The 27,355-nt window shown below is 35.8% G+C and overlaps 1 protein-coding gene across 1 annotated transcript; it reads right to left on the bottom strand.

Annotated features, from left to right (window-relative positions):
- Positions 1-1,355: 1,355 nt before the first annotated feature.
- LOC149085307 (protein jagunal-like) lies at positions 1,356-20,533 on the bottom strand. The gene is made up of 2 exons (XM_089233250.1): positions 20,226-20,533; positions 1,356-2,244 (listed from the first exon to the last, which is right to left on the bottom strand). Exons 1-2 carry the CDS (start codon positions 20,423-20,425, stop codon positions 1,764-1,766), a joined length of 681 nt encoding a protein of 226 aa, XP_089089376.1. The 5' UTR covers positions 20,426-20,533; the 3' UTR covers positions 1,356-1,763.
- Positions 20,534-27,355: the final 6,822 nt, after the last annotated feature.

Genomic DNA, 27,355 nt, shown 5'->3' on the forward strand with positions numbered 1-27,355 from the left:
CAAAAGCTTCATTTCATTAACGTGGAAAAATTCACTTTTCTACATTTTTGTCTATTTGTGGCACGCACGCGAATCGGAATACAATGAAAGAGTATAAAAAACATAAAGGGTTGCAAATTATTTCTTGATTTCTTTACGGACCACCGGCTAGCGACTTCTAGAAACATCACTTGGAACACAAAAAGCAGCTCAATCTTTTGGGAAGGACGGGTCACAACGCTAGTCTGGAGACGTGTCGCTGCCTACTTAAGTGATCTGGAACTGTACTGCATATGCTTGAGTGATCTGGAACTGTACTGCATATGCTTGAGTGATCTGGAAGCACTCCATGGGCCACCTGAGTGATCTGAAAGTGTGCCACGGTCCACTTAAGTGATCTGGTAATGTTTCGCGATCCATTTGAGTGATCCAGTAATCGGTTGTGGGTCACAATCAAATAAAATGACTCGATTTCTTACAAATTTTTACACAGCAATTTGGAAAATTTCGAAACTAATGACTAGGATCACCTATTTGCATGGGGACTATCTATGTTAGAATTTAATACCATTTTATCTCTTGGTAGCCCTTTGGCATCCACAGAGAAAAAGCATAATGTGGTAAAACTACACACTGTATCTCTAACCTAATACAGTATTACTTATACGAACAATGACTTGGTTCATTTTTACAAAATTGCGTTTGAAGTCGCGTGCCAAATCAGATGACTCTGAGTACCTCGTCCATACTCCTTTGCGGAAATTCTAATGAATTGGTACATGTTGGAATGTGCGTGTATCTGTTATGAACCTGATGTAAAGTTTGTTTCTGTGCAATGCTTGTTATGTGTAGAGTGTTGCCATCTGCCATCAGTTTTTCAAACTATGAGTCGGTTCGCATCTCCTCGTTAAAAAGTCTCGCTGCAGAGAGCAACAGGCCTACAACGATACAATTATTAAATTCTTACACTTCATTCATAGTTAGAAAAAAGATGGCGGATGGCAGCACTACACGTAAACAAGCATTGCACAGTAGCATTATAAAGATGCTGCTGATCGCTGCCTGTCGTATTCCCGTCTGAGATGTTGACTCGAGTGATGTATTATACAAGAAATTTTTTTTATTTCTATCAGTATAGAGATTAGTGATATAGATCTTAGTGATGTGATCTATATCACTAATTATCACTAATTAATCTATATCACTAAATATAACTCTCAACAGTTTTAAACATGTTTAGAGTGACAGATCATGACAGATGAAGAAGTTTTTTCGAGCTGTGCAGATGGTGTTTGCACATTCATACGGATCATCACTTGTCTTATCACACAATGAGTTGAAATAATACAGTTGAAGGAAAAAAAGAGGAATCTCTCTAAAATATTTAAAATAATTTATTCACACATAACATTTTTTAATATCGAATCACGTATATCAAGATGGATTTTCTTTTTAGAAATCAAAATGAGTCACGATATGTGTCGGAATTCGTACATGCGAGGAGAAGAGAGATTATCATTTACATATCCTCTCGAGTACAACAATAAAAACAGACATCCCTCGGATAATAATATAGAATTTGACGCTGTTGAAAAGTAACAAAAGGTTCAATATATTGTATAGAACACAATGACACCGATTTATTTGTCTCACAGTACAGTTACAGAAGACGGATAAAATGTTCAAGAGGCACATCCAACAAATCCTTGATGAAATTGTGCACACGAAGGAAGGGGACACGCCGCCAGTCTTTCCAGCACCCGACTAGACCACGTCGAATTTTTTTAATGTTTCTTTGTTTTGGTACGCCATATTTTGACCAATTTCAGCGCAAAATAAAGCGAGAATATGTGAACTTGCAACGTGACGACGGCGAATATATAAACGTAAAGAGCGATCGGATAGCCACACCATTTTTCGACTGCAGCTTCGGATTTCTTATCCGCGTATTCGAGTATGTCGTAGAAGTAATATATAGCTCCACCAAGAAGAGGACACAAGCCGAAAACTATGGTACCGGCAACAAACTGTTTCATGGATGATGAATTTGTTTTGGAAATTGCTTTGAGACCGATGAAAGCGAAAATGATTCCACACGACCATAACCACTCCCAAAGCAACGGTTTTGGGATATAGAGCTCTTCTAATTCGAGGATAAATATGTCCAGTCGATCCAGGATGTCCTCTGATAGCCTTGCTAGCATTAGAATGAACAGCATAATCTGTAAACTGATGCATACTTGAAGTCGGCCTTTGTATAATGCACTGCAAAGAAAAGAAACGTTTAGCATTTAGTAAAGTTAAGAATAAGTTAATGAAGCGACGGATCGATGTTACACTCACGTAAATAATCTATAGGATAGATATAATTTCGATTAAGGAGTGACAAATAAAGGTGACATAAATATTAATCGAGAATATGAAATTTCATTAAGCTTTTAGTATGGACAGTACGGCCCAAAATTTTAAATAATGCACTTTTCTTAAAATAACAAGAAAAATACGGCGGATAAAATTAGCACTTTTTAATGGATACAGAAAACAAAAGTTCATTTACAGAAAACAAAAATTCTACGATAGAACATTTAGAATATTTATAGTATCGAAAATACAAAGAAATATCTGTCTCAAAAGTTTAGAGAAAATTCAGATTAAAAAAAATTACAGGCTTTTATAATTGCTAAATGGACTTTTCATTTTTCTCTAACCTCAAGCACACTATCTTCCATGGATCTAATTAAATTCTGTAGGGTTTCAGCATCAAAACTGTGCCATGCTTCCTCGATAGAGCTCTTCATGTCAACAGTGAATACTGTATTTCATTTGCAAACACATTTATCGTAAGTATGCCCCATACAGTCCTAATAGGATTCAAGTCAGGACTCAATGGCCAGTCTAAAAACCGATATGTTTTTGCGATTAAAGGACTTTTTTGTGGCAGCAGATCTTTGAATAGACACGTTATGATGTTGAAATGTCAAATTTGGTAATCTTATCTTCTCCAATCCGTAGCAAATTGTTCTCGAGGATCTCCTTTAAGCATCAGAGTTTTGATAACCAATTTCAAAAGTTATGGAAGCCTGACGATTAAAAGCAAATGCTGCCCATATCATTATCAAAGCTCCACCTTACTGTCTGCTTACTGTCTACGTCTGGAACATGTAAGTTCTATTTTTTTTGTAAAAACATGATAAATACGATACCAAGCTATTTGTCTCCATAAAACATAAGATTTCGTTCCCATTTCAGTCTCTCTTCTCCACCTCACTTTGGTGCTTCCTTGTGACAAGCGATTTCCCAACCCTCTTTTATGAATCAAATACAAGCTTTTCTGATTTGCCTATGAACTTTATTTGTTGAAATTTTCACTCCGGGATCTTTCATTATTTCATGCGAGGTCATTTTTGGCGTTGAAGCCAGTCTTCCAATGGTTTTGTTTTCGCGTAAATTTGTAGTGGGGTGCCTACCGCCCACCTAGGTTTTGACTTTTGGGACACCCGTCATACATTTCATTTCGACCTGTTCAAGACAATAGCAATGCCTTTTACATCCTTTCTTTTTGCTTTCAAATGAAGTACTCGCAGGATTTCATCGTACAAAACATGCGACGACTTCGGCAATTTTTTTTTAATGAAAACCAATCCAATAGCTTTCCACTTTTATACTATTACGTCACTGATACGCCATATAGACGCAATTTTCGAAATTTGCATATAATCGGATGTTTTTCTAAACTTTCGAGACAGCTATTTTTCAAAATTTAGAGTTTAAAAAAATCCAAAACTTATTTTCTTCGACAATGACCGAAGTTTAAAGTAGGTTTTCACATTATGATCACAAGCAAAAAAATGAAATCAAAATCTGAAAATGGTATCCATGGCGCAGTTAAAAATCTATAGCGTCTAAACTTTTGAGACGCACTGTAGAGTTATTAGCAGTGTCCGACTAAGCCATTTTGTCCTCAAACTGAAACTACCCACTCAGTAGAATTATATAATTTCATGGATTGCAAGTTTTCTTAGAGAGACAAACTTTATTGATTTCGAGGAACAATTTTGTGATGCAACACTTCCTCGTAACACGAAAGAAAGAGAGGTATTGCATATTGGAAACAGTATTACCAAAGATTCCTCGACTGAGCTTGCATCGAAACCCGTCTCAAGATATACACAGAGATGGAGGTTAGATAACATACCTACCTACATCTGTCAATAATCTGAGGCATCATTCAACAGCTGCGTCTGTATGATAAATTTGAAGCAGATTTTACAGTGTCCCACAATCGACTGATGGTTTTCAAAATGGGATGGGGCAAGAAAATGGTAGCGGATATTGAAGTTATTCTTGCGGAATATAAATAAGTCAGACAGTCAGAGCCAAAAGTCAGGAATTTCAGATACGTCATTCATGTTGCGAGGGAATGTATAGTTATTAAAATAATAAAAATTAACTTTTTATACGGACAATCTGTGCCCAAAAACCAAATTAGAAAGTTAATTTCAAAGTTTATAGTTCGGAAAAAAGCAGCAAAAAATAAGGGACAATGATTCTTTCTCAACTTTTTCATCGATTTTTGAATTCTGACTTTTCCCAACTTTTCATCGATTATCTCTACGAATACTGCACTTTGAAACGTTAAATGTTTTTTTTTTTTGTTGGCATCAGGAGAGACAGGGCAACAACTTTCTAATTGGGTTTTTGGTCACAGGGTGTTCGTATGCAAAGTTAATTTTTTTTATTTTAATAACTGTACATTCCCTTGAAACATGAATGACGTATCTGAAATTCCTGGCTTCGCACATTTATATTTCGCAAGAATGACACATTAATATATGTCACCATTTTCTTGCTTCTCATTTTGAAAACTGTCAGTCGATTGTGGAACACTGTATAAAGGTGATCTATCACATGTTAATACAAGATTTTTCGGAAGAATTGGTTATACTCTTGGAGACGATGACTTTTAGGAAGAAAATTCATCTCTGCCTCCACGTGGGACTCGATCTCCGGTCGTTCGTTTGCGGAACGAGTGCTCTACCTCTATGTTATGGAACAGAGCGGCGACAGCAAAGAAAATGTTCTTTCTTCCGTGGAGAGTATGTAAATGTTGAATGGTTTGAATGGACGGCATTAGGCTACCAGATGGCGATATATATGTAGTAAAAGATTTCCTCTCCACTTTTTAAACGAGAGAATGGAGTTCGAGTCTCCGTGAAGGCAGAGATGAATTTTCTTACTAAAAATAATCTCCAAGTATGACCAGTTCCTCTGTGTATTAACAGGTGGAGACAACCATCTTCCTCCACACAGTACATGTTATTCAGCCCTTAACCTCCTTCCGTGCAAGGGCGAGATATCTTGGTGGAAGAAATACATTTTTACCCCTCTTTCTCCTTTCCCTATTATCATCGAGACACTTCATTGGTGTCCTTATGAACGGGAACAGATTTTTTTCCTCCACCTCTCTCATCAGCATTATTTTTTTTTCTTTTCTCTCTCGCTACGGGTTGACTTGACAGGTAAGAATAAAATAGTATACATAGTAGCAGTCCCGTCTTAACGCATGGGCCCACCCGGGCACCCCAAAAGGAGAGGGGTCTCATAAAAATGAGAAGTGGTTGAAATTTTCGAGAATTTTCCAGATAGGGCCTCAAAAACATCACTTGGCCCGGGGGCCCATGATGCTCTTAAGACGGCCCTGCATAGTAGTATACATAGTATACAATAGTAGTATACATAGTATACAATAGTAGTATACATAGTATACAATAGTAGTATACATAGTATACAATAGTAGTATACATAGTATACAATAGTAGTATACATAGTATACAATAGTAGTTATATAATAAATAGAATACATAGTATCACATGTATAGGGAAAGTGAGGCTTAGGGAAAACCTACTCGACTTTTTCCTCCTTGTTTCATGAATGTTAATAAAGATATCAATTTCTGAAATATATCGCTGTCACTTTAACTATCCGTTGTTCAACTTTGTTGAGAAAAGCCTGTACATAAAGGGGATCAAACTGCAAGAATAGCCGGAAATATGCCTTTCTGTATATACTAAGGAAAAACTTCCTCTCTTTTCTCCTAGATCGGTGGTTCCCAACGTGAGGCCCACGACCCATAAGGGGGCAATTCGATTTTTGAGGCAATATGAATATGAATTTTTTTTTATTAAGAATTGGAACTTTTCAGAACTTCTGCCATTTTTTGTATTAGTTCAATTTTGTACTTTTCAAACACTTTCTTGATGAAGAAAACAGATCTTTTCTGGATATTACGCCGAGGTAGATTCGGTAAGAAAAGACATTTGGTGTCCATCGGGACTCGAACCTAGTCCCTCTTGTTAGCAGTGTTTGCTCTGCTAGAATCGGTGATGGAAGACCGATTGAAGACGGAAGGTGTTGTTTCCGCTTCGTGATGACGTTGAGTCCAGCTCTGATGGAGCGGAAAGCATGACGCATCCTTGAGAGCGCGCAGACATCCTTTACATCACAAAAGATGTTGAAAAGGGGGTCGACTCCCGGCAGCAATCGGTTAGACGAAAATTCGAATAAACGACAAACAGCGAGGAGCTGAATCGGGCAAGCATGCTTCCATATACACCACTGGAGACACGATCCTGCCTTCCTGATTTCACACAATATGGCGTGAGGCGCTGAAGTAAAGGCATTAATAGCCTTTTCAATAGACTTCAATTTCTTGATTTCCGTAACTTCTTTTGATGACTTCTTTCTTTTAATCTTTTTCTCAGTGTTTTCTTTGGGGGTGCTTTGTATTCCACGGACAATTTGTGCCAGTGAGATGAAGTCCACGGACCCCCTACGCCAATAAAAAGAAGAAATATGCAAGCCACGGACCCTTTTACAAAATAATATTCTGTATGTAGCAATGTAAGAACAATGCGTTCATTGTTATATCATCCAAGCTCCTGGACCCCCGATGTCTTTCCAAAGACCCGTGGTTAAAAACACGCTGCTTTTAACTAAGTAAATAACTTTTTGGTTCCCTAAAGACTTTTTGGCTCTGAAATAGGACTACTATTTGGGTAACAAGAATTACAAGAAATGGGGGAAAGAGACAGAATTGGGAAGGGTGGGGAGTGGTAAAGATCCAGATCCAGATTGCAAAATTTAAGAATGTAAAGGGAAAAAAATTTACATAACGGGAAAAAAATTTGGCACGGAACTATGAATTTTCACGGGGGGGGGGGCTCTTGATAAAAGTTCTAGTTATGACCCTGACAGGGGGACATAAGGATTTCAGATAGGCTTTGGTGGGGCATGGCCTAACCTAAGAAAGGTTGAGAACCACGACTCGACTATCCCCTAGATGGATCTACTGTATAAACTTTCATTTTAAAAAATGCGTTGTTCACTGGGACTCACAACATATCCACAAAAATCAGAGCATTAATCTTTCTATACAAGAATACAGTAGAAAGCGGGAACAATGCAATAACTTATTCAGTACTTTCCGTGCCACGCTGTTGAAATATATGCTTGCAATTCCGTTGTTCATTCTCGGAATCCGAATGGTAAAGATTCTTAACCGAAGACCACATACAAACATCAATGTTTTTTTTCTTCAGGGGCAATTCAGTTATTTACTCATCCACTCATCAAATAGAATGTTCAAAAGCATTGCTTTACCGGCTCCAGAAATTTCATCCGACAAACAATGAGAACTTTCGAGCGAACGTACTAGTTAAAGTTTGCGTAACTTCTCCGTTTTGCATAACTTCTCCAAATAACTCAAACGAAACTCTGTCGTTTGCATAACTTTTCTATATTAAGATATTTACAGATATCTGTATTCCGGAGGTAAAGGACACCGTGTTACCAAAGGGGAATTTAACAAGAGAGCAGTTCGAAGGTTTTTCTTTGTTTCTTTATTGTGACATGATGCCTTTTATCAAGCGAATATATATCTGCTATTTATCTAATTAGAACAGCGCAGCGTCATTCAACGTTTCTGAATCCAAGGACCAGTACCATGTCTGGCGCCCGAGTGGAGTGGCGTGGTGGTAAGATGCTCGTCTACCACCATGAAGGCTGCTGTCACGGTCTCGGGTTCGAACCCAAGGGAGGATATAGGAAAGATATTTTCCCTAACGAACTTGAGACGACCACCGGTAGACAGCTCCTACATCTCCAACCCATCTCATTAATGGCAGTGAATTGCAATGTAACGGTATGGCCAAGTTTGGTGAAGTAGTAAAATGTTTGAAAAAATTTGGTGGACCACAAACACTTTCAAAATATGATGGTGTCCCGTATTTCACTGTACTTTCGGAACGGCCGGATTTCTAGCTGTTCTGACTATTTAATACAGTTGTCCGGTTTCTTTCAACGTAGCTTATTTGAATTCCTATTTCTTACTAAACTCGTGAATGATAAAAAATTTTTTTATCTATATATATATATATATATATATATATATATATATATATATATATATACTGCATGGGCTGCGGTATGCGCCATGTGTGCTGACGAATTGTTACAAAATTGTAACGTAACGTTCAGTAGTAATCGTTTCTCGCACGAAGAAGGGGCCGATAATGCCTCTGGCGCATACCGCAGCCCATGCAATAACTTTAGGCGAATGCAGTGGTTTCTCTTCACACAAATGAGGATTTTCGGAACCCCAAAATCTCCAGTTTTGTTTTGTTTTTGTTTAATTTTAAAAAATTAAAAAAAAAACTAAATTTTCGAAATTTCTGTACAACATTCTTAGAGTTTTGCTAATAAACGTACCGTTTACCGCATAATTCTATTGATCTTTGTTGTAGCATATATACCAAACGGTGCCCGACTTGAACGATAGGCTACTTTAAAAGTTTGCCAGAGCTGGGCAAATGCCCGAAATGGGCGAAAAACCGTCGGGTAACAATTGTTTCTGGGTTTCAACAATCGCTTTCGGAATGTTTACATTGGTTACCGTGGTTCCCTCTAGCAATGCGTTTCAGACATGTATATGCCTTTACAATGGTTTGTCATCCTTTTAATGATGCCAGTATTATGTATGATAGTTTTGGCCTACTAATGGTTTGTCACTTTTTTCAATCCTCCCAGTAATTGAAGAAAACCCGGGCAGCATTGGGTATTATAGCTAGTAGCTTACAAAATCACATTATGGTAATTGTGACTACATTTCTATTCATAGCGATTGCCAGTAGTATTTCATTTCGTAGGCATTTGCAATTTTTCAGCAAGTTTAGCAACAAGTGTTGATTTTGTCGACTTATGGCAACGTATTTGGTGACGTTTGACGTTGTCTTGTATTTTGCTGCATTTAAGACCCCAGCTTTCCGTACTTCACTTAATGAAATATGGTTACCAAGTAATGGCAAATGTTTTTTTTTTAGAAATAGATCTTTATTTACTACTATTTGCAGCAGCCCTTTGTTTAGGCAATTTTTGCAATAATTAGCGAATTTGCCGTAAACTGCATTTTTTGGATACAGTAAGTGATATCCCGAATTTAAGGGTCACAATTTCCCGCACTTTTCTTTATGAGATACGGTGACTCCAAGAATGAAGCTGTATAATTTTTGTTTCAACCCATAAGGACATTGCTAGTACCAATTACACCAATTGAACGATTCTACAATTGATTTGGAAATAAATGATCAAATCTGCTTACGGGTCACCATTGCCCTCATCAATGACAACCTCTGGCCCGCGGACCATAGATTGAGAAACGTTGGTATAACGCTATTGCAATATTGGAAAAAATTCCATACGCTAATTACCTTTACCTCCGGCATGCCGATATAATACGTCGAAAACACAAAAATTCTCATAATGGATGGAAGTTTTTCTAACCAGATTTGATACATCTTCTTCAGCAAAATTAACATAAGATAAACATAAGTTTAACTGATGTTTCAAATCTTCTGACATCTATCTATCTCATTCTGTTACGCCACAGAATTTCTATAATTTTCAAGCTCTCTCTCTCTCTCTCTCTCTTGAACGCGAACTTAAAACAATAAGGCATATTAAAACCCTGAAAATCTGGTGTCTCTCATCCCCTACTACACAAATTATCGAGTACGTTGAGATTTTAATTTGTGAAAATTGAATTTCGTCGTGTTAAAAATAACTTTATCCTAAACCTGACATTGGCACAGGGGCGCCCTTATCAGTCACGGAGCCCGTTGAGAAATTAATAGCGGGTGTAGAGGCGTCTTAACAATTCTCCTACGGGCCACTTAGCCCTGATTTCATATATTCTGTGGGGGAGGGAAATGGTCATCCAAAAATTCATGCACTATTACAGAACTTACAGAAATGTTGAAATATTATACACACAAAAAATATGGACATAATTAAATGTAAATTAACACAAAATTACTGAAAAAAATTTGAAATTGATTGAAATTCAGAACTAAAAAAAGTTTTTAGTTGATGAAAGAAATAATTCCGAAACAAAAACCCTGAAAAAATAATGAAAGGGCCTAATGAAAGAAATCATCTGAAAATAACTCAAAATTTAGAATTGATGAATTAAAAATAACAAAAATGATTGAAAGAAATAATGCCAAAACTAACGAAAATTCAGAATTTATGAAAGATATAAGTCTAAAATTGACGAAAGTTCAGAATTTATGAGATTATTCTAGAAATGACAAAAAGCCAGAATTAATAGAAGAAAGTCTTGATCGTTTTGCCACGTTTATTTTTGCAGTTCTGAAATTTTTTTACTTATTTTAGCACTTGAAAAGTGGCAAAAATTAACTTTTTAAATCTCCAATATCTTAATGAATTTTCGACCAATTGTTACGGGGTAAATTTTTTCTTTGGGCTTATTAGAAAAAAATAAAAAATTTTGCTGGTAGACGGTTTTTATCTCGGTACTTTATGAAAATTTCAATTTTTGTATTTTCTGTAAATCGTTTTTGTGAACACAGAATATCACAACAAAATTTTCCTATTTTTGCTGATAGTTTTTCATATTTTACTTGAATTTGAAGATGAACAGTAAAATTGTGTGTGCATCTGGACACCGTTGATGAAACACTCCGTAAACTTGGCAATAACAAAGAATTTCAGAACTTCGAAAAGATGCGAAAAGTGGCAAAAAAAAATTCATGATCGATATCGCAATGAACTTTTTATTCAAATCTCACGACATTTCTTTCGTTATATTAATGTAAACAATCTGTGGTACATATCCGCTCGTTTATCTTTACTTTGTTGATTTTGTCTTGATCTAATCCTGTCGTGAAATACAGTATGTCATAGGTCCTCACTTTATTGGTCCTTGCGCCATTAAACGCAAAATCCAATCCAATCCAATCATAGGTCTTAAGATAAAGGCTTAGAACAGATTGAATCTGTATAGCACACATACAAAATTATGGATAGGAGACGCTCGTATTTATATCCACCATACTTCCCAAATTACCTAAATACGAAGCGAGGGAAGCCATTTTTTACAAATAAGCATAGTATGAAAAAATGGCAAATTGCTGCCGGTGAAAAAAAAACTGAGATCGCGTGTGTGCGCTCATGTTCCGTATTCCTACTACGAGCGAAAAAAAGTCGCGTGAATGCGCAAGACTACTATAGCGGTCTTGCGCATACACGCGACTTGTTTTCACTTGCGATATCTTCGGCTCGGCTGTGCTCACAGTGGACCACGCGAAGAGGTACGAGTTACAAGAATTCCAATTAGGAAGAAAAAAAATGCATTGGGATGGAGGAAGAGATGTCCGCACATAGTAAGAAAGGAACAGGATAGAGAAAATGACCGGAGGGGTTCTATGAATGATAAAGGTATGATGATGATACCTCCCCAGAAAAGGGAAAGAAAAAATAGAGAAACAGGCCAATCAGCAGATAGCGAGAATCAGCAGATCGAGGTGAAAACAAACAGTGGCCTCCTTCTCTCTTTCGACTCGCTTCTCTAGTGTGTGCAGTGTAGAACAAAACAATACGATTGTTTTTGTCGCTAGTCTTTATTATGCACGCCCGTGCCTCTTGGTCGACGCACTATGTGCCCATCCAGTGGACGACCGACCTTATTCATAGAGTACAGACACCACTCGAAACGGTAATGTACTTTGAACTATACGGCCCCGGTATTTCATATTACTGTATATCAATGTTTCTCAACCTATGGTCCACGACGATGGCTTAGGTGGTCCACAGGCAGACTTAATGATTCAATTCCAATGAATCAGTTAGAATTGCTGTTATTCAATTATTTTAGTTGATATAAATACACCAATTTCCTAATGAAATAAAATAGAAAATTAGACCTTCGTTCGTAGGGTAACCATATATAATCGAGAAAAATACGGTAAATTGCTATCCTAAATACGGGATACCGCTAATTGTAGCCAGAAAATTCAATTCACGATAAATGTACTACTGTAACTATTGCTGAAGGGTGGGGAAGTAAAGAGCTGTTGCAAATCACAATAAATAAATATTTATTTCAATGGGATAACAATCATCATGACTTGGGTGGCCATATTTCATTTAGAAAAATACAGGAAATTCGGATCTTAAATACGGTAAAAATACGGAACATCGGCAATTTTCACCAACAACGTTGCCTTAAGTCGGAAAAATTCACCAATTATTTCTTAATACTGTAACTATCAAATAGTGGGTTATGAAGAATTACTGAAAATTGCAGTGAATTGAAAGTAGTGGACTGTAGTCCACAGAAAATGTTTGGTACATGAAACACATAATTACCATAATATAATTTATAAGTTATGAGAATTTTCTTTATTCACAAATTTTTTTTTAAATATTACAAATTCAAATATGCCTCGTTGAAAAAAAAAACAGTACAAGCGTCCAGTATAAAAAAAAAACGGATCGACAAAAAATACAAGAATATCACTTAAAATACGGACATTCCTGGATAAAAATTATAAAATTTATTCCTGCATTTGAAAAAGTCCCATATTTTACGGGACATAGGGTTTTATTTCACTGTTGCTGTGTGTGTGTGTGTGTGTGTGTGTCTGTTAATGTGGTCCGTCAAAAATTGTTTCAGACATTTTACTGTTACTTGGATTCAAAAAGCATGTGAAACGCTTCTGTGTATACATACGTATTTAATTAGAAGTACACGATTACAATCGTTTTTCTAAGATCAGATAAAGAACTAATTAATCTAAATTTGTTAGTTTCGACCATCTGACTTCCGTATCCGCCACATCAAACATCAACATTATGAAACAAATGTCTGAATGGCATATCTGAGATGTTTGAGGATGGAAGGAGAGTGGTATAGTGCCAAAAACGTGACGACACAAACAGAAAACGTTTTTATTTTATTTGTTTTAATTGATATTTTTTCAGGCTTCTGCCAAGTCACATTGAATGGCAGGTGAACGTTATTTTCTTGATGGGATCTCTCCAGCAAATAAAAAGTTGTCTCGTTCCCTCTCTGATGTCAACCATTTCCCCAGTTTTGCACTTCTTTCAGTGTCGTAGCTTTGAATCAAGGAAAATATTTGTTTTACTCTGTTCCGTGTGATTTAGATCCATTGGTAGTCGAAATGAAGGTTTTATTTACTCGTTTTTTTTTCTAATTTCTGAGAAGGAGGTGGAAGAAGGAAGACACAAGAACACAAGAAGACGCGTTTCTTTTCTGTTAACCTTGAGCCCATGTGCCAACTGGCTCATTTTGGACCTCACTCTTGGGTGATTGGCATTCCATTTTATTGCTTGATGTGTGTTTTGCTTTTTATTCTTCTTCTTAACAGTAGCAAAGAGAGAAAATTGTTGTCGGAAAAATTATTTGAAAAAAAAAAACCCGCCAAAATATTTGTTAATTCAGCATTCTTGACAATTGAGTAATAAGTATGTTCATATATTTTGAGCTTTTTGTTCACGCAATGCTTCGCTAAACTTCTATATTTAAATATGATTCTAAGAAACAAACTCTGAGTTGAAGGTACAAAAGAAGTCGTGACGTGTGAAACTGGTACGGAGTGATTTCTGAACATATCTTGAGCAATTTTTAAATCGAAACCATACCTCTACTACGTTGATGTGAAAAAGACCGCATTAGGACTTACAAGACACCTTGCATATAGACGCTGCTACCACAATCACTCTTATCGTTGTCCAACGGATTAACCGTTTCCAAACGGTTGGTTTCAGAGACAATTTTCAATTAAAAAAGTGTTTTAAATGGTGATCACTATCGTCTTAAATGCCATTCAAATGAAAAAATAATTAATAAGAAAAATTACAAATTTTACATTTTTGTACGGCCACCCTGTCCTCTAAGTTCCAATTAGAAAATTTTCGTACCGTCTCTCCTAAGGTCAACAAAAAAATGTCTATGTTTCCAAGTGCAATATTCGCTGAGATGTGTGAATTCAAAAATCAGAAGAAAAGGGGGGAAGAACAGCTTAAATGAGGGAGAAAGAATCGTTGTCCGTTAGTTTATGCTGTTTTTTCCAATTTTTTTACAGATTTTTATATCCAAAAATATCTCTGCGAATATTGCACTTAAAAACATGGAAATTTTTTGTTACCCTCATGAGAAACAAGGCTTGAAGTTAGAGGACGGGGATCCGAATAAAAATTAAAATTTTGTAACTTTTTTCAATTGAACGACATTTAAAATAATGACGTCATTTGAAAAAAAATTTTCTAATTGAAAGTTGCCTCTATAAAATCAACGGTTCAGGGAATGGTCATTGGACAACGATAAGAATGCATAGGTAACAGGGCGCATGACATTTTACTGGCGAACCGTTGATCCTAGAGGCATACTTCCAACTAGAAAAAGTATCCAAACAACGTACAGTACTCAGATATGTCATTCATGTTTCAAGTGGTTGTATAGTTATTAAAATAAAAATTATAACATTTTATACTCAAAAAACCAAATTAGAAAGTTGCGTTTTAATCGCATTTAATGCTTTTTTTTTCCAACTTTCCTCCGTTTTTCGAATTCTAACGTCTTATGTTGGCATCAGAAAAGACAGAGCAACAACTTTCTAATTGGGTTTTTGAGCACAGGATGTCCGTTTAAAAAGTTATAATTTTATTTAAATAACTAAACAACCACCTTTTTTTTTTTTGCAATATGACAGGCGTATCTGCGGCCCACACGTTATCGGGATACTTTTTCTAATCAGAAGTATGCCCTATGATCATCAGTTCGCTAGTGCAATGTCAAGCACTCTGTTACCTATGCACCCTGTATGCGTACATAATTAAAATATTCAAAGAAATCAAGAATCTAAGAAAAATACTAGAAAAGTAGTAAACATTTGTTATCAGCATAATTAATGTTTCCAAAGCTATCCTTTTGCTTTTTTTTTTCATTGCACACACACACACATGAAAGTATGAAAACAAAAAACACAATAAGACAAAGATATCTTCCACATTATATAAGCAAATTAATAAATTTACAAAAATGTTCAATTTTTGGGTCGAAGTAACCACAAGTTATGGTTTGGCTTTCCATTATATAGTCTCTTAAGCTTAGAATGCTGCACATCCATTATTCTGTGTTCAATGCTTTGGCTAGTTGGGTACACTTGTATGCTGGGGTACTGTAACAGGGTAGTTAATGTTACTGAGGGCGATTTAAGGTTTTTTTCCACCTATGGAATACAAAACCACTCTTCACCCGTTCTTGTGTAACTTCCTTGACCCCAAATTCTTTAAAATTGTTGCCGTAGACTTTGGCACACTCAGCGAACCTTCCCCCCCCCCCCACCTAGTCAATGTAAAATAAACGGATAGATGGACATAAGTCACCACATAAAATTTGAAATTGCTGAATATTTATGTAAGAGACAAGCCAAGGCACCGGAACCCTGGCGGTTCAGGTTACGCAAACACAAATGACACAACAGGCAAATCGCCCAACGAGGGGGCTGAAAAAAGATGCCCATAAAAAATATGGATGTCAAATATAACCAAAATACAGGAATAATATAATGGAATGTATCACGAAAAAAAAATATTAACAATCAATAATATATAATACAATTCCGATAAAAAATGAAATATTTAGTTGTCTTATTTAACAACGAAACGCTCCTAAGCTAAACTCATAGAATTCGACGAAAGTTTTACAGGCGTTAGTAGATGGCTCAAAATATGCACTGTGTGCCAATAAGGACACGCGTAGCTCTCTTCTCTGCACCCCTTCAACCAAGCCTATGTCCCTCTGCTGGTATGGTCTCTAAAAACGGCATACTTCAGTCAAAGGACACAAATTCGTCTGTTTGGATCACATACAGACGAACTAAGCCTCGCGAAAGCGAAGATTGACTTTGAGAGAACGTGAAGAGACCTTTTTAAAAATGAAACCGAGCATTCTATTCGATTTTTGACCACCGTGAACAATTGAGGGGGGCTCTGTCCCCGCCCCCTCAATAATTAATGAATATACAATGCAATAAACCTCTTACTGCTCCTTCTGCGTACGTACTCAAGTCCCGTATATGTGGGATAACTGACAACTTTCAACTCCCCCTCCCCCAATACTTTCACCGTGTCGGCTCCTTTGATGACAACCATATTCACATTATGAACATTTTCTCACTCTTTCTTCATACAGTCACCTCGTTGGGTAATTTGAGTGTTGTGTGGCCTTTGTGCTCGTATTTTACATAAAACTTGACAATTTTAGTAAAGTGTTCAATATCTCTAGGATTTTATAAGTATGGCTATTACACAAGAGCTATTCTGTATAACTGCAATATTTGCAAGCGTGTATCGGTATGTGCATCATCACAAAGCTCCTCGACCAAAGATGACTGTCGAATCATATTTTCGAGAAAAGTCTGGCTTTCGACTCATAAATGGCGCATCATGTCTCGGAGGTAGATCAGTTCTATTATTCGGTGGGTGAACAACGCCTTATATTCTTCATAAACATATTTATTTTTCGTGGTTATTCCATGTTGATAATGTCACAAAAGGAAATGAGATTTATGAAAATTCCTTTTATGATTGTTTTCTGAAATCATAAAAGGAAAATCCTTTTATGATTTCAAGAACAAGAATATTCATATCATGATTATTATTCGAAATTTACCAACACCAGTGAAAAAAAAACGAGTCAAAACAGAGCTCTAATAAAATAGGGAGTAAAAACAAAGCCTTCTTCCTGCATTCCAGAATGTGGTTTCAATACCTGAGAATAGAGGAATTGAGAATCTTGTGTATTAACTGCCAAGAAGCATTCTGTAAGATGGATCACATACAGTAACCTCACTCTAAACTTGCGCTAGAAATATTTGCATCAGAGATAGCCATCTGCCATCAACCTCTCAACGCAGCTCTATTATTATCTCTTATATTTTTCTCTCACAAAACCCCAATACCTAAAAAATAACTTAGAGGTAAACGTTTTTGTACTGCCACGTTGATGGATGCAGCTGATAGGGAAACGTTTCTTCCACGTTTTGTTCTCAATTCAAATTATTCAATTTGGGTTCAATAAAAATATCTATATTCGAGGAATATTCACGTTTGTTTGAATTCTGTGGAAGCATCAGGCCCGTAACTAGGTTGGGTCAACGGGGACAATAGCCAATGACGCCGAGCTGAATGGGGCCCCCCCAAAAAATGCACACTTAATTTTTATATTTCTTAGAAATTTTGACAGTTTCTTGTTTGAAATTATCGGCAAAATGAGTGGGGGAGAAAGGGGGACAAACCCCTTCTTTTTTTTAAGCATAACCTCTTTCCAGCGAGCCCTAAGAGTCTGCCCCGGGAACTCGAGGATGAAAGTTACGGCCTTGCGAAGCATCAAGGTTTCTTCGTTCAAGCAGTAATCAGGTTCTGTATGAACAAAGACGGTGGAAACTTCTATGTTACAATATCTACATTGAAAAAACGATACTAATTAATTTTTCCAATTTTATTTAGTATTCTCAATCAGAAAGGCCGAAAATTCCAAAAAAACTCAAGGAAGCAGACATTTTCTGGTTGTTATGCCGAGGTGAACTCGAAAAGAAAAGTCATCTGGTCTCCGCCGAGACCTAGGACCTTATTTCACGCTATAGTGCGTAAAATAAGGAAGGTAGGGTCGTGTCTCCAGTGGTGTAGATGGTAGCATGCTTGTCCGGATTGCATGGAAACCTGGGTTCGAGTCTCGGCGGAGACCAGATGACTATTCTTTCCGAGTTCACCTCTGCATAATATCTAGAAAATATCTGTTTCCTTGATATCTCTCTCTTGTGCTGGGGAAAAACATCCATCTTCTCTCAATCCAAAAAACTTTTCAGCATTCCTCTAAAGTTGACCATGAAAGCCTGTTGTGGTTCACTTATTGAAATTTGTTTCTGCCATATTACATAAGTACCACAATCTCATGGCTTCGGTGTTTTTTTAATAGGGTAGCCTGATGTAAATGTTTATGTTTGGACCAGGATCTTCTTAACTAGTTAAGTATTTATTGCCCTATTTACATTAAAAATCGTTCATGTGTGCTAATTAATAAAACACTCCAGTAGTTTGGTGCCTTGGTTAGTCTCGATGCTCTGACCCACGCAGTGCCGATTTCTTCCATGGTCAAACACAGCATGTGCCCAGCAGAGCCCACAAATTTTAAGGGGCCTCATAATTGTCTGTCTTTTATATTTTAGTCTTTTTCACAAAACATTGCCAAAAGTGGAATCGTAAATACTTATCTGCCATCAGTAAAGATATTGCTAAGTCCATAACTCTTCAAGTGTTTGTTCTGTATATGTACTTTCTCATCTTGTCGAACTTTTGAATACCCTGATGGAGATGCAATATAAGCAAATGCCATAGTATATTCAGAATTAATTTTGATAGATTTTCAGAATTAATTTTGATAGATTTTCAGAATTAATTTTGATAGATTTTCAGAATTAATTTTGATAGATTTTCAGAATTAATTTTGATAGATTTTCAGAATTAATTTTGATAGATTTTCAGAATTAATTTTGATAGTAATTAATTACTATTAATTAGTTATTACAATTGCTACGCAATAATACTCAGTAACTACACCTCGAAGAACAAGAAAAGGGTCCCAAAAAGTCATGTTTGATCAGAACCCGAACTTTCGAGGAACGGGCCTTGGACCCACCCGTTAAGATGCTATTGGTTTAAACATACTAAAGAAACCTTTTTTGAAATATAGTAATTTGCTGGTTGAAATGTTTACGTTATTTTAGACACGGTAAATGTGATAAATCCAATGATTATGAATAATCACCGACCATTTTGATGAATTTCATAAGTTTTGTTCATATAAAGAGAATTTGTCACATTTACCGGTGATTATGTATAATCCCCACGTCGCTATGATGAATCGTCTCAATAAAATCACTCAAATGTACTGCCATTGTATATAAAGTTCAATTATAAATTTGATCATAATATGTTCGTTTTATTTTCACTTGTTGGTAGATGTGAAGAAACCCAAAATTATAAGACTGGTAATTATTTTTATGTCTATCTTTTTCACATCTATTTTAATTCATTTTAGTTTTTGCGGCAAAGTACGTGAGATGTAGGCATCACGTGCGGGCAAAACTAATAAACTGATCAAGTGAATTAAAAAAAAAAAAGATAAATTTTTCTACGTTTATCAAACTTACCAACTTCACTTGGGAATTATGCATAATCACCAGTAAAAGGAATAAATATAATCAAATTTATTAATCTCACCGAGACGATTGGTGGTCATGCATAATTACTGATTTATCACATTTTCCGTAATATATATGTATATATACTGTACATACATACAGAATGAAAAGACACATGATTATGACTCAATCAATTAATTTGTTGACCATAGGTCAGCTCACATTTTGCGAGTTGAAAAAATTCCACGCATAATTATTTTTTTAAGAATTCTATTCTTATATCATTAATTATATTTCCAATATAAAAGTTTGTACGTGAATTCGGAGCTTATAGAGGCGTGGTCAGAATCATATATTTGTAATTACCATACAACAAATCTCGATTAAAAGGCGAATTTGGGTACAAATATCCACGATTAGTTTACAGTAAAAACAAATTTTATTAGTACGAAAACAGAAGAAGATACTTTAGGTTGAACAGTCTCGGTCAGGTTAGGAAAACTAGAAACAAAAAAGAAAAAAAAAACAACAATGGATTCTGGGTGCATTTTCAGGGGGAAGAGAGAGTAAATGAATGCAAAAACGTTCTTCTTCTTTTTCCAAAGAAGTCTTCCAGACAGTGAGAGAATACAGAGTTTGAAGCTAAATATACTACTACCTACCTCAGTCGGAAGAGTGGCGTTCCCTTCGGTTTGATAGCTAAGCTAAACTCAGCCGGATCAACAGCTGAAATTGATGCGGTACTGTTATTAGCAATAATAGGCTGTGGCGTCGGTGTCCGTCCATCACCTTCGAGTATCGGTTCGTTTTCCGGTGCCACGTCCATTGATTCCATAATACATCCGTTGACCTCTTGTTTCATGGACACCTTTTTTTTCGGATGGGGGATGTTAGGAGGATGATCAGTTTCTTGCCGGCATCCAGCCAGTTCCTCTTCTCAGCATCCCTATCTCAAGTGCTTCTTCTTCTTCTTCTTCTTACCCCCTACACTCACACACGACAGCATCTACTTTCAAAAATAGGGTTGCCGTATGGTCCTACCGCCAAACTTTCGGTACCTATGAAACCCGTAAATCGCCAAACCATTCGTTTTGGTCGTTCTTGGTTTCATTCTGGATGTAAGTTTTGGCGGGTACATGCCGAAACGTTTTTTTTTGTATTTTTTTGTTAGACATGTTATTGTTTTTTTGTTTTTTTCTTTTTATGTACTTCAGAATGGAAAAAGAATTTTCTTTTTTCGTTCGTTCTAGAAGTCAATTCCTCTTTTTTTCTATCTGCACGTTTAAATATTTTCTAAAGAGAAAGGATGAATAATTATGTATTTAAAAAAAAGATAAAGAAGACTAAAATTTGTATATACATTTTAACAGCCAAAGAAACATTTTAAGAAAAGGAAGCTTTTCAGCTCTCTTCGGTTTGTCCTTGAGATGTTTATATTTATCGCTAAACTTGCTGTTGTCGCAAGAACAAAGCCTAGGCTTTTGAGTGTTGTTGTGCGGTAGCACGAAAAATCATTTGATCTTAAGCAACGTGACGAAGTGTTACACTTTAAGTAGATCCCACACGCATGACTTTCCTTTAAAAACGAGATTCCCTGTCCTTTAAAATTATTAAAATTTTTCGCATAATTTATATTTATAAAGATCCAGAGATTCCCAAGCTTTTTACGTTCACGGCACCCTCTAGAAATTTAAATATCTGGAGGCACCCCTGCCTGATCTCCAGGAACTTCATCGACGATCTAAATTGCCTAGTTAGGAATAACATCGTTGTTATCAAGTTCAAAATTTGGTTTTATCTTTACAATATCTCATGATAGTGACAACCTCACCCTGAGGGGGGGGGGGAGCAAACCCTTTGGAATTCACTGCTGTAATGAAATCAAGCATGCCATTACATTTTCAAAAATTCATCAGTTTTACAAAACCGGGGAATTACAAGGAAAAAGTCACAAAAGAATTCAGGATTTACTTCGAATAAATCTTCAACGAAAAACTGTAAAACGTCGTTTCACTGTAAAACTGAAAGACGTCGAATTGCGATTTCAAACGCAAAAAAATTCGGATACCTATTTATAGGTACAATGACAGGTTACCTAGCTACAATGATATTCGATAAAACGATAAATCCTTCTACAACAATATTTTTCAAATCTTGTTTGAAGTTGCTTATAGTCTAATGTTCAACTTCTCTCGATACAACGATGTCCTTTACTACGAAAAATTCCTCTACAACGATATTTTTTTAGAAATTTTGAAATCGCTACAACGATATTTCATTATGATTCGCTAAAAATCGCTTTTAATGTATTTTCAACACAAAATTTTTTAGGACCAAATTTATATTTTCAAGACTGAAAAAAAATGTGTGTGTATACAGGGTGATTCAAAACTCAACGTACAAACTTTTAGAGGAGGTAAAAAACACAAAAAAAAAAACAGAATCACATAGGAATGTATGACCGGAAACCCCAACCTGATCAGCTGGAGTATAAACGAAGATGCGAAATAACAAGCTAATAATGGCTGGAAAAACTCTTTATTTAGCGTTACTTTACACGAAGACAGTACGTGTACACGTTAAGTTTCACAAAAAGTGCTCAAAGTTCTTACCATCCACAGTTATGCACAACAACAAAAAAAAATATGTGATACATTCCTATGTGATTCTGTTTTGTGTTTTTGTGTTTTCTACCTCCCCTAAAAGTTTGTACGTTGAGTTTTGAATCACCCTGTATATTTATTTTAATTCCTCTGTAACCAATTTTTTTTTATTTCAGAGGATGTCAAATAACATCGGTATTTTGCGCAACGCATCCCCTGAAAGTGTTAATGAAGTTATCCTGAAGCCATTTTTTGAGTTGTATGCAAAAATATAATGCAGTAAACTTCCTTACAGGGACAAAACATATAACTGAATTTCATTAAAGTATTGTCTGGTGCTTTTATTAATTATCAATAAGAATTTCATTAATTTTCTGATTAATTATAAGTTTTTTGCTGCGAATAAATACTTATAAGTACATTGTTTTGGTAATGCCGACTTACAAGAGATGCCAAGAACAGCATAAATTCGGTAGCTCATACCTCTCGATATAACATAACGATAATCCCTCTACAATAATCTCTGAGAATTGTTCAGCGGTGACCGGAAAATCGAATAGAATGCTCGATTTCATTCTTAAAACTGGGAATCGATTAAAAGTTTTAACTGATTAATCAAAAAATTTTAATCGATTGATCGAATTGTTTCAAATGCTATTCATTCATAGCAAACGTAGTGTTGCTAACTATATAATATCAATTGATGTTATAAAAATATATTCTATTCATTTCACGCATCTATTTACTGAATGGATGTAAACAAATATATAAATAGATTAAGAAATAAAGGCCACATCCGCTTGAAGCTATTTTAATATCGTCCTCCTTCACCAGAAACATGAATGTGCAAATTTCATGAACTTAAAAAACGACTTTTGAATGATACTCTATAAAAGTTGTTGCCCTAAAATGTTTTGTAAAATGTGTTTCAATAGAGGACACGCATTTGCGTTTCTAGCAAAACTTTACAAAATAAGTGATTCAACCAGCTGATGAACACAAAAGTGAAAATTTGCACATTCACATGTCTCTGGCATAAGGAGGACGATATATGCTGAACATGTTTGTCATATCCTGGAATATCTTAACTTGAATCTTGTCGTTTTTTTTTAATCGGTAATTTTAGAAATCATCTCTAGTTTTCGTTAAATCGACTTGTGTTTCCTCATATTGAAAAAGTTGATCAAAATATTGATTCAAATATTTTTAAATGCGGTCACTTATCTGAAATGTTACGTACAGGAACACAATTTAAGATATTCAATCGGTTTAGTCAAATAAACCAAATTAAATTATAAACGAGTCGATTATAGGTAAAATAATTTTACCTATGTCTCGCGCCACCCTAACTGATTTCACGGCGTCCTAGTGTGCCACGGCATACCCTTTGGGAATCACTGCTCTGAAGGTTATTTCATACCTCCAATTTCCCCAAGAATGATATCATAAACAATACACTATCCTTCATGATGTATTGATGTATTGTTATCAATCGCGGACCACTAATTTTTCACGTGGCGTGCAGGTGTAACGTTTTCGTTCCAGACTCTGCCACGAAGCTGGGCTGAAAGAGATCTCGGCAACGGGATAAGTCCAGTGGCAAAGTTCTGGCGTTCATTCATTCATTCAGGTGTAAGGTTTGCTACTGTACAGTCCCTTGATATGCAAACTGTCCTGAATTATTTGTCTTAGTAGAATATCTCTGCGACCGTTGGATTTAGAAACATACTTTCGATTACGAAAATGTTTCTAAATAGCGTGAATTTACTTGAAATGTAAACTTTGCGAAGGACTGTATGCGTAAAAAATAAGAAAATGGTTTTTTTTAATGTAGACCTTGTGTGATAAAATGTAGAGAATGTAGAGATCTTATACCCGGAAAAATCATTTACAAAGTATTCCATATTTTTGACTTTTATGTTCACCGCGATATTGAACATGAAAAACTACGATGTTTTGACGATTTACTATTTTGTTGGCAAGTTCTTATTGGCATGCAAATCATCATGTTTAGGGACTGTACAAAAATGGAATGAAATTAGGTTGTTCGCAATGCACTTATTGGTTTTTATTTCATTTATACACTACAATTTTATTATTTAGGTACTAACAATATTTAGTAATTTTTTCATCCAGTCAAATTTACCGTATTTTTCTATGTATAATCCACTGAGGATCATACGTTAAAAAAAACATCGAAATTTCTTGGTGCGGTTTATACACTCTCTGATATCCGAAGCTTTTTATTCCGAAAGGATGGAATAGAAATAAATATTTAAAAAATTAATCTCTGTAAAAAAAATTATTTCCCAAATATTCATAGATAGCGTATAAATGCGAGTAGAAAAAGCTGGTGTTTTTTTAATTTTTTTTTTTTGTAAAAACGTGACGAACAACCCCCTCCTTTTAAAAAAGATTCAATTTATTAATAGACGAAATGTTTTGCACTCGGATTATAAGCCCGAAATTAAGGTACATTTATGATTTATTTTACAATATTTTATTCGTTTAATTTATTAATTTTTTTATTTATTCAGTTTCTTATTTTATTTAAACCATGACCTCTACTAGGATATTTGAAGATCATATTAAAAGCTTAAGAATAACTGACACTCTTAGGCCGGTATTACACTATACAAGTTTTATAAAAGTGCTTGTATAAAACTTGAACAATACAACGAATAAGCTGATGGGTTACATTACACTACACATAACAAGCATTACACAGAAACAAACTTTACGTCAGGTTGCACTACACGTACACGCACATTCCCGCATGTACCGATTCGTTGGGGGGTTCCGCGGGGGAGGGGGGTGCATGTGTGGTGTAGCAGTAGTAGGTAGGGGCTCGGGGATCCATGATGTTCTTAAGTCAGCCACCTCGTTGGGCGGTTTGCCTGTTGTGGCGTTGTATTTGTATTGTATTCAAGCTTATCCAATCGATCAGTTTATTGGTTGTATTTTTCAAGTTTTATCAAAGCACTTTTACAGTGTAATACTGGCCTTATTCAAGTTTTAAAACATTCAAGTGTACGATACTTCTCATTTTATAAATTATTTCGTATTAGGAAATGGTTAGTTATTTAATTTTTAGCCACATTATATGACAATTAAATTTTATTCACTTGGAGTTTAATTTGCATTTCCGCGGTTGATAAATCCCACCTTAATCATCGGCGACAAATCTAAAAATTTTGAACTCGAACGTCTTGATGAATATGGCATCTAACTGAAAAAATTTTTATTGCAGTAAGATTAACATTTCATTAGTTGGAAGTTTCACCACATGGAAAATAGAGAGGGGCGGGGGAAAGGGTGCAGAGAAAGTTATTTATTATTATTTATTTTTACTTACACAAGCCTTCAAAAAAATATTATTGACATCTTAAGTTAACACACATCATTTGAAAATATTTTGTGATTAGATGTATTGGTTTCCAAAACCAACAGTCTCAGAGATAACCCACTGGACACAGTGGCGGATCATGATTTTGGGAGGCCCGAGGCGCAACCTGATCTGGAGGCCCCCCCCCCTATCGGGGCGGATTAAAGGTAGGGGCTGTCAAATTATTTCAGAATGAATTAAAATTATTGTCAATGAAAGAAATTATTTAAAAAAAATTTTTTAGAAATTATTTTTTATTTGTTTATTCTATTTTATTTTTACTATTATTATATTAATTATTATTATTTTCTCTTTCAGCCATCTCGTTGGGCACTCTGCCTGCTGTGGCCTTTGCCTTTGTATTATTTGTATTCAGAGTGAATAAAAATCTTCTATATTATGCCCCCCCCCCCGTTTCGTTTAATAACGAAAAATGCCACAGTATAACATTGTGGCCCGCGTACTTTATAAAATGTTTCAATATGGCCTGCTATGCCTCAAAGGTTGAAGACCCCTGCAGTAGACTCTCGCTAATCCGGTACGTATTAGACCACGGTGTGCCAGATTTTACCGAAATTGCTGGATTAACTTTGAAGAAACCCATTGAAATAATATATGAAATTTCGTGCAAAGACATAGTCAGGACTTGATCAGTAATTAAGAAATATTAGAACGTGTTAAGGGGTTAGGGCATCAGGAGAAAAGTGACACCACACCACCTAAATATCCTGGACTACTGGACGTGCTGGATTAGAGCACGATCGAATTCTCGAGAGACTACTGTAGTTGAATTGAAATGCTCAAATAAAAATTTATCAGATAATTTATATATTTTTAGTTTTGCTTACCGTTATTTTTGAAGATTCTGCAATCTAAATCCTAAAGTAAATCTTGAGGATCGGCATGAAAATTGTTTTCATTACAATAACACACATTACAATTACAATAAACACTTTTCGGTCTGACACAAAGATGTTGTCTACCCAAGCCTCCTTGACCAATCCAAAAATGTAGCTCTTTTTTTAGAAAGAAGGAAAAGAAACCCCCTTGATTTTTTTCAGCCGGGGAGGGAGTGTTAAAAGAGAAACAGAAAAATCACGTGATTCAGAATGCATGTCATTCAGCATTCATTTCAAACCCCACTTTTTTTTGTCATGTGGTCGTATGGTTCCAGTCATAGATTGCAAATGTATAAGTTGTTTGAACCAGCTTTTAGTATTTCATTCAAACAAGTGGGAGACAAAATCACAATAAGAGCTCTACTACATTCATTTTAATTAGTACGACTGTCTCTTCCTGTCGATGTCGCCGCTTGCCGATAGCCATCTTGCCATCCATTATACTGTATACAAAAGCTTACACCAAAGCTGTCCTATTATCGGCGCCCATAAAAGCATTTAATACTGTGGAATGAGACATCTGTTTATGCCTTCACTCCAATTTTCATTTCGGACAGACATTAGGACCTGCTGTTCTCACCCCTCCTCCTGCTTGTGCCCTTAGGGAAATACTGTTTGAAACTGACCCTCCCTGAATGATCGCTTTACAATGTCTCTTCTTTCTTTGTCGGGGAAGAACTGGCCCTTGAGAGCTGCGTCTTGTAAATTGTTCTTTTCTTTCAGTTCCCGTTTTTCTTCCATAACTCTTACTAATACGTACAGTATACATTAAAAAAAAATTGCGGTTAAAAAAAAAAAGGGAGAGCAGATACTGTACTTAGTTCAAGAGATTTGTTGATGCGCATGTAAATTCATATGTAGGATGAAGCACACAACTATTTGGAGGCCCCCCGCTCTGCCGAGGC

The sequence above is a fragment of the Pholcus phalangioides genome, unplaced genomic scaffold, assembly GCF_987345545.1.
Source record: "Pholcus phalangioides strain wild (caught in Gottingen) unplaced genomic scaffold, Ppha-v1.0 ptg000007l_1, whole genome shotgun sequence".
NCBI lineage: Eukaryota > Metazoa > Arthropoda > Arachnida > Araneae > Pholcidae > Pholcus > Pholcus phalangioides.

Excerpts from the sequence above, each read along its gene's own strand:
- LOC149085307 (XM_089233250.1), bottom strand. The coding sequence starts at position 20,425 with ATGAAACAAGAGGTCAACGGATGTATTATGGAATCAATGGACGTGGCA. Across the intron at positions 2,245-20,225 it reads ACGCCACTCTTCCGACTGAG|TGCATTATACAAAGGCCGAC; the intron begins GTAGGTAGTAGT and ends TTTTCTTTGCAG.